General features: G+C 34.4%; 1 protein-coding gene across 1 annotated transcript; it reads left to right on the plus strand.

Moving 5' to 3' along the window:
* The first annotated feature begins 5,759 nt into the window (after positions 1 to 5,759).
* On the plus strand, positions 5,760 to 8,494 carry LOC106772486 (protein GPR107). Its single transcript, XM_014658910.2, has 2 exons — positions 5,760 to 7,403; positions 7,844 to 8,494. Exon 1 carries the CDS (start codon positions 6,059 to 6,061, stop codon positions 7,376 to 7,378), a length of 1,320 nt encoding a protein of 439 aa, XP_014514396.1. The 5' UTR covers positions 5,760 to 6,058; the 3' UTR covers positions 7,379 to 7,403; positions 7,844 to 8,494.
* Positions 8,495 to 12,981: the final 4,487 nt, after the last annotated feature.

Consider the following 12,981-nt stretch of genomic DNA (forward strand, 5'->3'; position numbering starts at 1 on the left):
TGAAGTATTCGGAGGAGGTGTTTCATCCTTCGTGAAGTATTCGGAGGAGGTGTCTCATCCTTTGTGAAGATTCAAAGGAGGTGCAGGTTCATCTCTTGTGGTATCAAGAGAGGTGGTTTCTAAACTCTTACAAATTGTTTCTTTGTGATTGAATTTGTAATTGTTTTGTGCTTAGTGAACTGTTTATCTTGGTTTAAGATAAGCGACTGGACGTAGGATTGGTAAGATCCGAACCAGTATAAAATTATCTGTGCAAATTTCTTTCAAGCTTACTCTTTTATTTATATTTATTATTTGCGTAGTAAGTTAAATTGAGTAGAAATTAAAAGGCACGCGTTTGTTTTAAAAACCCTCTTGGTTTGTTATTCCACGCTAATAATTCCGCTGCAGCCGATTCTAACATCACCCAGTGAGAATCTCAAGAGCAAAGGAAAGCCTTTTGACACTAATGAGAAGAAGAAGAAAGCATTTAGGGTTGTAGAAAAACAACAAATGGTGTTTGCCCTTTTTGCTGCAAAGTCATTTTCAGAACTTGGGCTCCCACATGTGTTGATTGAGAGGCCAGAGGAGAAGGGTTTTATTGTTCTGACTGAAGTTCAGTCTGCTACAGTTCCCTCCATTTTGAACAATCGTGATGTCATAATTCAGTTTTACACCAGTTCAAGGAAGAAACTAGCTTATCTGCTTCCTATTCTCTCGGTTGTTGGACCGCTGAGGGTGGAAGGTGATGATGGTGATGAGAATGGGAAGAAGTTGGGAATCAAAGCAGTGATTTTTGCTCCTTCTAGAGAGCTTGGAATGCAGATAACGAGGGAGTTTGAGAAGGTTCCAAGAATGTATAACAAGAGATAGCTTTCACGAACCACATTGATATGGTCATAGATGGGGCAACAATGAAGAGCTTTTAGAGTGACAAAAAGAATAAAAAAGAGTAGAATAGGTTTCATGGGCTTGTATTTGCCTCTTTGTTTGTTTTTGTTAGTTCTAGTTGAATAAACGCTTATAAACCCTTCTTTTCCTTTAAGCACAAGCAATGTGGGACTTTCCATGGCTTGGTCTTAAAAGAAAAGAAGAGGAAGAAATGCGTCTTAGCTTGTAGTGCAAGGTAGCATAGTTTGTCTTCATTTTTTTAACTTTAGGAGAGCTAGGTGGCTTATAAACCCTTTTGGAATGAGAGAATTAAGCAATGTGGGACTCCAAGCACCTAGGGGCGTTCTGCAGCTGCTAGCCAGGTCTTGGAGCCTTTCAAGTCCCACATTGTTTGAAAATCTTCACCAAACTCCTTCCAAAAGCTATATAAGTAAGCCTAGGGGTTCTCCTTGTACAACACCTTTGAATGAATTGAATTCTTGAGTTTAATTGCATTCTTGCATTCGTCTTAGAGATAGTTTTCTGTCTCTTAGTCCTATTTTGGGCAAACCTTATCTTGCGCAAATCGAGGGGCAGTCCTTCTTTGGCACTTATCTTGGAGCCTCCTTCAAGTGGCGTGTCTACGAGTCATAAGTTTCCTCTTCTTTACTCTTTTCTACTTTTTATTTCCTTTCCATTCTCTTGTATGTCATTAAGTATATTCTCTCTAGGTATGCACTTTCCCATTACACACTATGCAGCTAAAGGATGTTGTCTTCAAGCTGGAGGCCCGTGGAATGAAAGCTGTGGAGTTACATGGGGATTTAGGGAAGCTTGCTAGAGGGTTGGATGTGGCAGAATGTGATCTTGTGGTTAATCTTGACTTGCCAACAAATTCAATTCATTATGTAAACCGGGCTGGCCGAACTGGTTGGCTTGGTAGGAATGGTACAATGTTAACCATATGTGAAGAACCAAAAGTGTTTATTGTGAAGAAATTGCAGAAGCAGCTGGGAATTCCAATTGCATCCTATGATTTTTCAAAGGGGAAACTACTTGTCACTGAAGAAGAGAAAACATTAAGAACTTCTGCAAGTTGAGGAGTTGTATTTTACATGTTATTTATCATTGATGCAGTTTCCATGTTCCATATTTAATAATTCTTCATATTTCTTCTTACCTATTGTACTTATTGACAACTTATACATGAGTGAACACCAGATAAGTGATAAGGGTAGCTGATATTTGTTTCACATAAACCACTTATTGATTCAATTAGTTTTCTCTCTATTGGATATAGAGTTTTTGCCTTTGTGTTTATGAACAACCTGGTCACAAATTACTTTGGAAAACATGATTTATATAAAATCAGTAGCATACCTTTTTGCAGAAAAAGGAAGATAAATTTATTATGCATTATGATTGACCACAATTTCTGTTATTTGTAATATTGATTGCCATAACTAGAAATCTACTAACTAAAGGTTCAAACTAGAATATACTGATTGACCACAAATTTTGTTATTTCAATATGCTCTTTATGAAGTCTTATTTATCTGTTTTGGAAATACCATTCCAAATAGAATTTTAAACATTTCCTAAGAAATCATTTCTTAAGGACAATTCTCATTTTTGAAGAATAACGTGTTTGTTTTGGAAAAATGTCTGAATTACTCTTTTTCGAAAGGATAATTTTTGTGAGGAAGTAAAGAAGTTTCAAAAACTCCAAAGGGCATTATGTATATTTATGGTTTTTCTTCCTCCACTTCCATGCCTTTTTCTTTCTCCCAGTAATATGCAAAATAACCAACATATTTTTAATTTTAAATGTTTTGAAAATAGAAATTAAAAGAAAAAAAAATGCAAGGAAGCTTGATTTTTTGTTGTTGTAATATAAGGAAATGGTGCTTAATACACACAAACCCAATTACTCTCTTCACACAAACCCAAATTAAATCAATACAAATCAGAAACTATAACTAATACAACAACAAACTTTCACCAACTCACACTAAGAGTCACTGTCCATTTGTTGCAACAAGAAATGGAAGTCACACCTTTGCCCGAGTATTGGTGGTGGATCCACATCCATTTCTAATAGGCGGATGTCGCTCATGGACCGAAACATCTCCTCTATCAAGAATGGTATGCTGATTTTTGTAACAATAATCAGTGCAATAGCTTGTCACCAAATTGTGATTCTATTGCCAGGGAGTGACTTTTGGATTTGAATGTGAAAAGGGGGGATATCAAAATTGTTCCAGTAGCATGTTAATATTAATTACCTAGAATCCACCTCTAGAAGGAATGAACTATTATGTATGCTTATTGAGTCTTCTGTCATAATCACTCTCGTTCTGCTAATAACCTGTAAAAGTCGGAAGTGGGAAAAAAGAATTGGAAGATCATTAGTTACCATTTATGGTAAGGTCATCTGATGCACGATAAAGTTGTGATACTGATTAATTTAATGTATGCATGTTGTATCAATTCTTTTGCATGTACTCCAGTTGGGATTTATGGACCACTCAGTTGATTTGATGGTTTTGATGTTTGATTATAAGTAGGCTATTTCTATTTCCGATATAGAAATTTAATTTATTCAGCTTTGAGTTTTGATTTTTCCGCCTAATGCAACTAACTAGAGTATTGTTTGTTTTCTACGATTATGAAACTTAATAATGGAGGTTGATTTTGAATATGTTTTATAATATTGTTTGTTTTCTAGATCAATGAAACAATCAGATATAATTCATATATGTTGGTTGTATTATTTTAAAGTGGTAGTTTGACTTCTAGTTCCAGAGTTTCTTTCTTTCAGCAATATCTTTGTTTCTTCTAAATATATAGATGCATTTTTAAGCAAATTGAGTGTTTGCAAATTTTTGTTATATTTCAAATGAATTCGAAAGGCTGGACAAACTGTACCAAAAAAGGTGCAAAAAAATAACCATGGTTTTTATATATTTGTGGAATACTTAACCCCTAATGTAAGAAAATGAACAAGAAAAGAAGACTCAGGCTCTTTTTCAAGTACTTTACATATGTTATTTGGATAAAATATAAAGTAAATGTGATTGGTTTCATGAGTGGTGAGTGTCATTATTACTCATGCTTTTCTATGAACAAAGTTGGTGAAGAGGGCAAGAAACACGACAACATATGTTACCATTGACAATAAAAAGATTATCAGTAAAAAAAACTTTGATTTTGATCCTAGTTTGTGTTCTAACTAGATGACCCAATTGCTTTGTTGAGTCCGAATGTGATTTCCCTTTTTGTAAAATACTATCGTACTAATTGTAATTTCTTAAAGGTGAAAGCTTATGACAGTCCTAGTTGATGATTTGTTCTATTGAAGCTCCGACTTTTAGAAAATGAAAACCAGTTAATTTCACATTGGGTAATCATCCACATTTTGATCATGGTTTGGGTTATAACTTGATGACTTGATTGTTTTTTAAACGGAACATGATTATCCTTTTCATAAATCCTGTTGATTGTTGTTGGTTAAAGTTAAGAGTCTTGCAGTAGCCTCATTGCAATAAGATAGTGGGGAGATGTAAAGTATTTTTGAAATAAAAATAATAATGGGGAGGTAGAGGATATTTTTGAAATAAAACAAATAGTGAAGAGGTAGAGGAAGTAAATAGAGTGGTGGAGAGAGCAACACCCTAATAAATTTGGGGGTGTTTCATCCTACACTTCCAATTCTTCATCCACCTCTAAAAATTTCATTTTTAACCTTCTACAACTAATCCTATACCTCCAACTTTTTCAAAAGTTTTATTTTTTAATTCTAATAATTTTCTTTTCATATTTTTTTCTCTTTCTTATTGTAAACACTCTACACCACCTTAATAATAATCTAATTTAATTTAAAATTCAAATATTATTTAATATAATTTTATATTTTAATAATTATTAAAATATGATTTATATTATAATAATAATTATATTACATAATTAAAATAAAAATAATAATAGTAAAAATAAAAAATAAAATAACAATAATCAATTTGATTTACTATATTAAAAATATATTAAATTATATCAAAATATTAAATTAAATTAAATAATTATTAAAATTAAATGAAAACAAAATTTTAAAAACAACTACTTATCTGATATCTATATCCGAAGCATATGACTATCAGATTTCTGATTAACAAATTTTTTTAAAATTTTATTTTTTCTTTTAATATAATAATTATTTAATTTAATATTTTAATATAATTTAATATATTTAAATACATGTAATTTTAAATATTATTTTTATTTTCATTATTATCACTCTTATTTTAGTTATTATTATTTTAAATTTTTAATAAAACTATTATAAAAATATAAATCATATTATAATAATTATTAAAAAGTAAAAATATAATAAATAGTATTATAATGTTAAATTAAATTAAATATTTATTAAATTTTAAATACAAAATAAAACTGTTAACATATTTGTTAATCGAATAAAGAAATCCAATAGTCATATGTTTTGAATATAGATATCGATAAATAGTTGTTTCTAAAATTTTGTTTTTTATTTAAATTTAATAATTATTTAATTTAATTTAATATTTTAATATAATTTAATATATTCTTAGTATAGTAAATCAAATTGATTATTATTATTTTATTTTTTGTTTTTACTATTATTATTTTTATTTTAATTATTTAATATAATTATTATTATAATATAAATTATATTTTAATAATTATTAAAATGTAAAATTATATTAAATAATATTTAAATTTTAAATTAAATTAGGTTATTATTAAGGTAGTGTACATAGTGGTTTTAACAAGAAGAGAAAAAATATGAAAAGATATTTATTAAAATTAAAATGAAATTTAAAAAAAAGTTGGAAGTATAAGATGAAGGATGGGAGGTGTAAGATGCAACACCTAAATTTGGGGTTGGTCGACAAGTTCGGCCACAGTAGCCCAATGTAAAAAGTGCCACTTTTTGGGAATATCCAAATTGGTTGCTCTATTCGGATTGAGTGGGGACTCATTTCTCACGACGTCGTTTGCAAACGCGACATTGTTTGTCCACATTGCAATAATCGACACTGCGACCGTATTTGCCTTCAACCATACGCCAACAACCCAAAGAACACTCGTTTACTTCGATCTTCAGGTCATCATCTCCTTTCCCTAATTTCCCATTTACAATTTCCAACATTCAAAACCGAACCGGTCAAAAATGGGGAAAACTTCCTTAGCGACCGCTGTCGCCGCTTTCCTGCTCCTCCTTCTGGTGCCCCCTTCCACGGCGGAGATAAAAACCCTCACCATAACCTCCGACACCCGCCCCATGATCCTCTTGGAAAAATTCGGGTTCACGCACACTGGCCACGTGTCGATCGCGGTCTCCTCCGTGTCCGTTGTGGCGTCGTCGGGGTCGCAACCGGACCCTTCCCGTTTAGGGTTCTTCCTCCTGAGCGAAGAGTCCCTTCTCCAAGTCCTAATCGAGATCCAGCAAAACCCTAGGTTCTGCGTCCTGGACTCGCGCTACATCAAGGGCCTCTTCACCTTCCGCGAACTTTCTCCCCCTCCCGCCGCCTCTGTCAACCGCACCTTCCCCGTTACAATCGCCAATGAATACAGTCTCTTCTTCGCCAATTGCGCGCCGGAGACCTCCGTCTCCATGGCGGTCCACACGGAGCTCTTCAACCTCGACCCCGACAACTCTCGCGACTACCTCTCCGCCGGCCAGACCCAGCTTCCCTCCCTTTTCTTCCTATTCTCCGTCGCCTACTTCGCCTTCCTCGCCCTCTGGCTCTACCTCTGCCACTCCAACCGCCGCTCCCTCCACCGGATCCACCTCCTGATGGGTGCCCTTCTCCTCATGAAGGCCCTCAACCTCCTCTGCGCCGCCGAGGACAAGCACTACGTCAAAATCACCGGAACACCCCACGGCTGGGACGTCCTCTTCTACATCTTCCAGTTCATCCGCGTCGTCCTCCTTTTCACCGTCATCGTCCTCGTTGGCACTGGCTGGTCCTTCCTCAAACCCTTCCTCCAGGAGCGCGAGAAAAAGGTCCTTATGATCGTTATCCCCCTCCAGCTCCTCGCCAATGTCGCCTCCGTAGTCATCGGTGAAACCGGCCCCTTCATCAAGGACTGGGTTACTTGGAACCAGGTCTTCTTGCTCGTCGACATCATCTGCTGCTGCGCCATAATCTTCCCTATCGTTTGGTCCATTAGGTCTCTCAGGGAAACCTCCAAAACCGACGGAAAAGCCGCCAGGAACCTCGCTAAGTTAACCCTCTTCAGACAATTCTACATCGTTGTCATTGGCTACTTGTACTTCACGCGCATTGTTGTCTTTGCACTTAAAACCATTGCGGCGTACAAGTACCAGTGGGTGAGCAATCTCGCCGAGGAGACTGCTAGCCTCGCCTTTTATGTGGTCATGTTCTACATGTTTAGGCCTGTGGAGAGGAATGAATACTTTGTGCTCGATGAGGAGGAAGAAGAGGCCGCGGAAATTGCCCTCAGGGACGAAGAATTTGAGCTTTGAAACAAATTCACTGACTACATTTGAGGTTCTTAATCACTTTGTTGCTACTTGATAGTTGCTACATCTACTGTTAGAGATGTGTCAATACTTGAGTAGTGTCAGTATGTTAAGTTTTTGTGCTTATGTTTGCAATTAATGTGCGGAATAGAAGAGAAGGAAGAGTGTGATCATGTTCTCTGCCATTTTCACTTTAGGAGCCGTACTGTACACGCTTAGTTGTTACTTTTCTCTCAAATGCCATTTTTACTGTTCCCAATTTCAACTTTTCTTGCTGTTCTCTATTTTTTTTCAGCGTTTTCATTTAATTAGTGCTAGCAATTGCTTCTTGATTTATGTTATATAGGATGTCTTGCAGTTTTCTTTATGTGTGTGTTCCTTTTATTATAAAAGGCATTTCTGTCATAATTCGTATTATTGATTGATTTTTAGATTTAATTCACAAGGGCTTTGATGTTTGTTTATCAGTGCAACATGGTTGAATGCGTGGATGACTTAGGAGAAAATTGACATATTGAGCAAGTGAAGGATGCAATTGAGCAGAGTAATACCTGGCTCCGCATTTTTTTTTCAGAGACCTTGAAGCAAAGCAAGACTTGATTGATGGGCAAGTGGGGATTTTGTGGTTTAACTATACTGCGTAACTAGTTACATATAAAATGTATGTATGATTTTTTATTCGCCCTTGGTATTCACTTGTTCTATTTTGTGAAAGATGTGCTAGAAATGCTGTTGTGTTTACTGTTTGATATATAAACTGTGCAGACTCATATAAAACGGATACTCAGTGTAGAATTTCCTGCTTGAAAGCTTTAGAACTAGTCACTTTATGTCTGTTCTTGTCTCAGTGAACTTCACTTGTTTAGGAAAAAAAGCCCGACCTTACGTTGTAAAAGGTAGGCCATGTTGGTTTTTACATCATAATCTCTCTGGTATTCGTAGTGTTTCTCCAACCCTACGAGTTGAATGGAGTGTAGTTCTAGTTCTGCGTGAGAGGATAATCTTCTGTTGGTGAATGCTCATGCAGAAACAGAGTATACTTCTAGTTCTTGAAGTTTGTTGTTGCAACGGAAAAGTTTATGAATTTTTAAGGCACAATATACAATTTGTGTTGGTTTACTCATCCATTGAACTTGGTACACACATGCTTTTGGTTTTGAAGTCAGCTTAGATCAGCGTCATCTTTTGATTGCTATGATGCCGATGTTTTGTATATTCATATTTAGAAATGATGCTGAGTGCAAAAAGGTGTTTAGTGCGATACTCCGATTAGCCCTTACCTCCTGAATTTTGTATGGTCCAAGTGATTTGATAGTTTAATATAGTGGTGTGCAGATTTTTGCAATGCATGGACCTGATCTTCACCTATGGTCTCTTAAAAGAAAATGTTAGGTTGTATCTTCGAATGATCCTCTGCGGCCACAAGATAATTTGTTATGGTTATGAAATTTTACATAAAACAATTTAGGAAATAAAATAGAAAGGTATAGTGTGTTACATCATAACTAGAAAATACTTTATGCAAAATTTTGTTTGATTGAAGTTGTCATGTTTTTTATTTTTGTTTTTAGAAGAATTTATGGGAAATTTGCCAAAGCCTTGTATAGTTAAATTAGTTATTGTGAGTTTGATATTGTCATTTTGTTTAAATTAATTGTGAATAATTGTTTTCTAAATTTAGTTTAGTTTTATTCTTTAGGAAGTTTAGAATTAACACTTTTAATCATTATTAAAAACCAGACTTGCAAATGTGATTTATAAAATAATTTTTTTGGTGAAAAATGTTAAGAAGTTTTGTACTTGATAAATGTAAATGAGACTTAAAAAACATTTATATGGTTTCTATATATTTTTATTTTCTTAGTCCATGTGTGTTTTGAAATTGATTGAATACATGTCTGGTTTTCTTCAAGCAAGTAACATTTTCAAAAGTTGTCTTCTATTTAGAGAATAAAATTGGTAAGTTTTGGGAGACATAGTAAGGGATTGATAAGATTCTCCCAATTCATTCAATTTAGGCATCCACGTGTTGCAAAATACAATACTTTAGTTTTGAAAGGTCGACTTTAGTTTAGTATATTTCATTTTTATTTTTTACGCGTTAGGATATTATGGTATTTTTTATTCATCTAACTTTTTCTTTTAATCAGTTTAGAATTTATTTTAAGTTAAGGGTTAGCTAGATTATAAATAAAAAAAATAACAATAACATTGTCTTTTAATAAAATGTATGAAAATATTGACTTATTTTTTTAAATACATTATACCTTAATATATACGGATGTCTTCCGGTAATGAGTTAATTTATGACATGTACATTAAGAATGCCTTCGTGTGATGATGATATATTAATTTAATAAATATCGAAATCATTGAACATTGTACCTCTAGTGAAGAGTTTGCACTTTTTTCAATCAGATATGCATATATCAGCAGTAGAGCTGTCAAAACGGGTAATCCGGCTCGATCCGACCCGGCCCACCACGGATTGGTCACTTAGTGAGCTAACCCAACCCGACTCATTTATTAGCGAGCCAGAAAAACTTAAACCCAGTCCAACCCATCACGGGTTGGTGGGTAAACGGGTTGGCTCACTAGCCCATTTAATTAGATTTTTTAAATAAAAAAAATAGAAACTCTCTGTAATTTAAATTTAAACAATTTTCACTTTCAAAAAATTACGTTAAAGACAATTAAAAATAATAATAAAAAGTACAATATAATCTGAATGTTATTAAAAAACGAACACAAAAAACATACAAATAAGTTTCTTATATTCATGATTTTTTGTTCTTGTTGTAACCCTTGACCCTTGTTCTTGTTGTCTCCAAATTCACTAATAAAGATTTTCCTAATATCAGAACAATTCCGACAATCAATAAAAAAATATTAGTAAAAAGAAAGAGAACTCGTACTCAACACCAACAACAAAAAATTAATAGTTTAATCTGTAACATAATTTCTCAAATTCAAAGATATCAAAAAGAACTTGTTCAAATAATGTATACTCAAATTGTTTAAATAAAATGAACAAAATATGATACAAGCATGTCAGAACATGAAAAAATCATTCCATGTCTTCAAAACCCCCAAAACAAAAAACAAATTCGCAAACCCCTATTTTTGTCATTGGGTTTTTGAAAAAAAAAAAAGAAAGAAAAGTGAGAAAACAAAAATGTGGAGAAAAGAGAAGAAAAAAGGAAGGGTGTTTTACATGCTCCTTGAAGAATTTCAGTGAAGTGAGGGTGAGAGCATCGTCAAATGAGAGCAAGTACTATGAGAGCAGAGATTACTTTTTTGGTATAATGAGTGAAGAAATTATTTTATTTTTTAGGGTTTCATAAATAAAATGATAAATTAAAAAAATAAAATTAGGTAGGTGGGTTGGTGGGCCAACCCGGCTCACCACGGGTTCAACCCGCATGAGCCGGGTCTAAATGAGCCGGGTTGAAATCTGACCCGCATATAAGTGGGTTGTATTTTTCAAACCCAACTCGGCCCGAACCCGTGACGGGCCGGGTTGGCTCGCGGGTTGTAACCCATTTTGACGGCTCTAATCAGCAGTATATTAGTATACAAGTCTTATTATCGTGCCGAGGCCACACGTTAATTAAATATGAATTCTTTTTTATTACTGTTTTCAAATATAAAGTCAATACATATTATATGACTTAAAAGATGAAAAAGATAACGCAGGTGAATTTTTTATTTTTTTTTATCAACAATACAAATGCCAACATTCTCTTTCTCTTGGAAATGTTTGGTTTTCCTCGAAGAATATAAGATAATACATGTGTTAGTATAATAGTATATGTAGTTTTAATGGATTATACACCTGAATGATTAAGATCTTAGATTTTAAGAGTATGTTTTTTTAACACAAGGTTTTATTTGGTCTTATTTTTTCATTCTTCTTGAGAAAGATGGTACAAAGATCTCTTTTGTTTCTTTATACAAACTTTTGACCCTTAACACACTGATTCTTTTGTTAGGGTATTATTTAAATTTGTGTTGATTTCTTTAACACTTAGAACATTGAATGTTGGAAGTGTCTTTATTTTTTCTTTTTCTAGTTTCTTTCATATTTGCACTTGATCCTCTTCCACTTGAAAAGGTGTGAGAGGATGAAGTATAAACTTTCTCTCCTAGGAGTGATGGTTATTTCATTGGTATGACCATTGTGTATGAATTCATTGTCGAAAAACCAATGCCTTCCTAACAAAATATGACAAGCTTCCATAGGTTCTATGTCACATAGTACACTATCCTCATAATTGCCTATGGAAAGGTTAAGCATCAGTTGTTGATCGACCATTTACTCATCATCATTAACCCATTGGAGTTGGTAAGGTTGTGGATGAAGTAAGATAGTTAATGCTAACTTTTCAACTAACCTAGTGCTACAACAATTGCAACACGAACCATTATCCATAATAAGAGAATATTATCTTCTAAAACGTTACATCTTATGTGAAAGAGGTTCTCACTCACTATCACTTTCTTCATATTTGCTCTTATATACTTCAATACCCATTAAAATAATGGTTCTTTTGGTAGGGCATTGCACTAAAATGTGACTGTTGACTTACTAGCAAGTGTACCAGATTGTGCAAGTAATATAATCGGTAATACTCGATATCGTTCTTCCCAAGAGACTCGAAAGGCGTTTATCGTTCGTGTGAATCAAAATCGTAAGACTTGTAAAGAAAGAATTAATTGTTGTGAATGCAAAGACAGAAAATAAACATGCAATGTGGTTGATTCAATTGACGAAAAAAAGACTATGGATGAATGGAGTTGTTGGGGGTTGACAATTTCATCTTATTCTCTCCCTATCATGTACTCCTCTTGTTTAATGTGCTTGATTATCTAATTNTTATGCAAACTTTCTTGGCCTACCCTTAACCCGATCCCTCGGTGAAAAGAGCCTATTACTAATTATCGGCTTGCTATCCCTAGCCTCCCCTAGCAATTAATAATGCATTAAGAACAAAAGCAAAAACAATTGATCGTCCTACCCCCTATCCCTAGGTTGGTATTGCTTAATCAAGGAATTTCTCACCAGTTCATGACAGTATTGTACGTTCCCGTATCAATAGAGACAAACAACAATTATCGAATGAGTTAAACGAAAAAAGCATTAAGCGCAGATGAGAACCCAACAATTGATAATCAAAGCACAGGAAGAATCATATAAATAAANAAGAGTTTCAATAAAAGAGAGTTTCAAAAGATTACATTGTTTCCCCCAACAACAAAAGGGTTTAGTTCACCATTGTCATGGTGAACTTAGATGAAAATAATGGAAGAATGGAAAAGCAAACCCTAGATAAGATGAAAAGGAGCCTAAGCATCCAAGAGATCCTCTCCAGAGAGTGAAAATTAGGTCTGGCCGCCCTTTTCTGTCAAAAGAACGAGAATGAAATCGTAGCAGGGCTATTTATAGCTGAGGAGCGTCACAGAAAACAGGCCCAAGCCCAGCGGACAACCGCCCAGCGTCACACTTATGTCGCCCAGCGGTTTGCCCATAATCGCGCCATCGCCCGACGATTTTCCTCTAATCGCAAATCCGCCTAGCGTCCACTCCAGGTGCCCCCTTCTCGCAT

The sequence above is a fragment of the Vigna radiata genome, chromosome 8 (assembly GCF_000741045.1).
Source record: "Vigna radiata var. radiata cultivar VC1973A chromosome 8, Vradiata_ver6, whole genome shotgun sequence".
NCBI lineage: Eukaryota > Viridiplantae > Streptophyta > Magnoliopsida > Fabales > Fabaceae > Vigna > Vigna radiata.

What these genes read in the sequence shown, in the direction of transcription:
- LOC106772486 (XM_014658910.2), top strand. Translation starts at nt 6,059, where the DNA reads ATGGGGAAAACTTCCTTAGCGACCGCTGTCGCCGCTTTCCTGCTCCTC.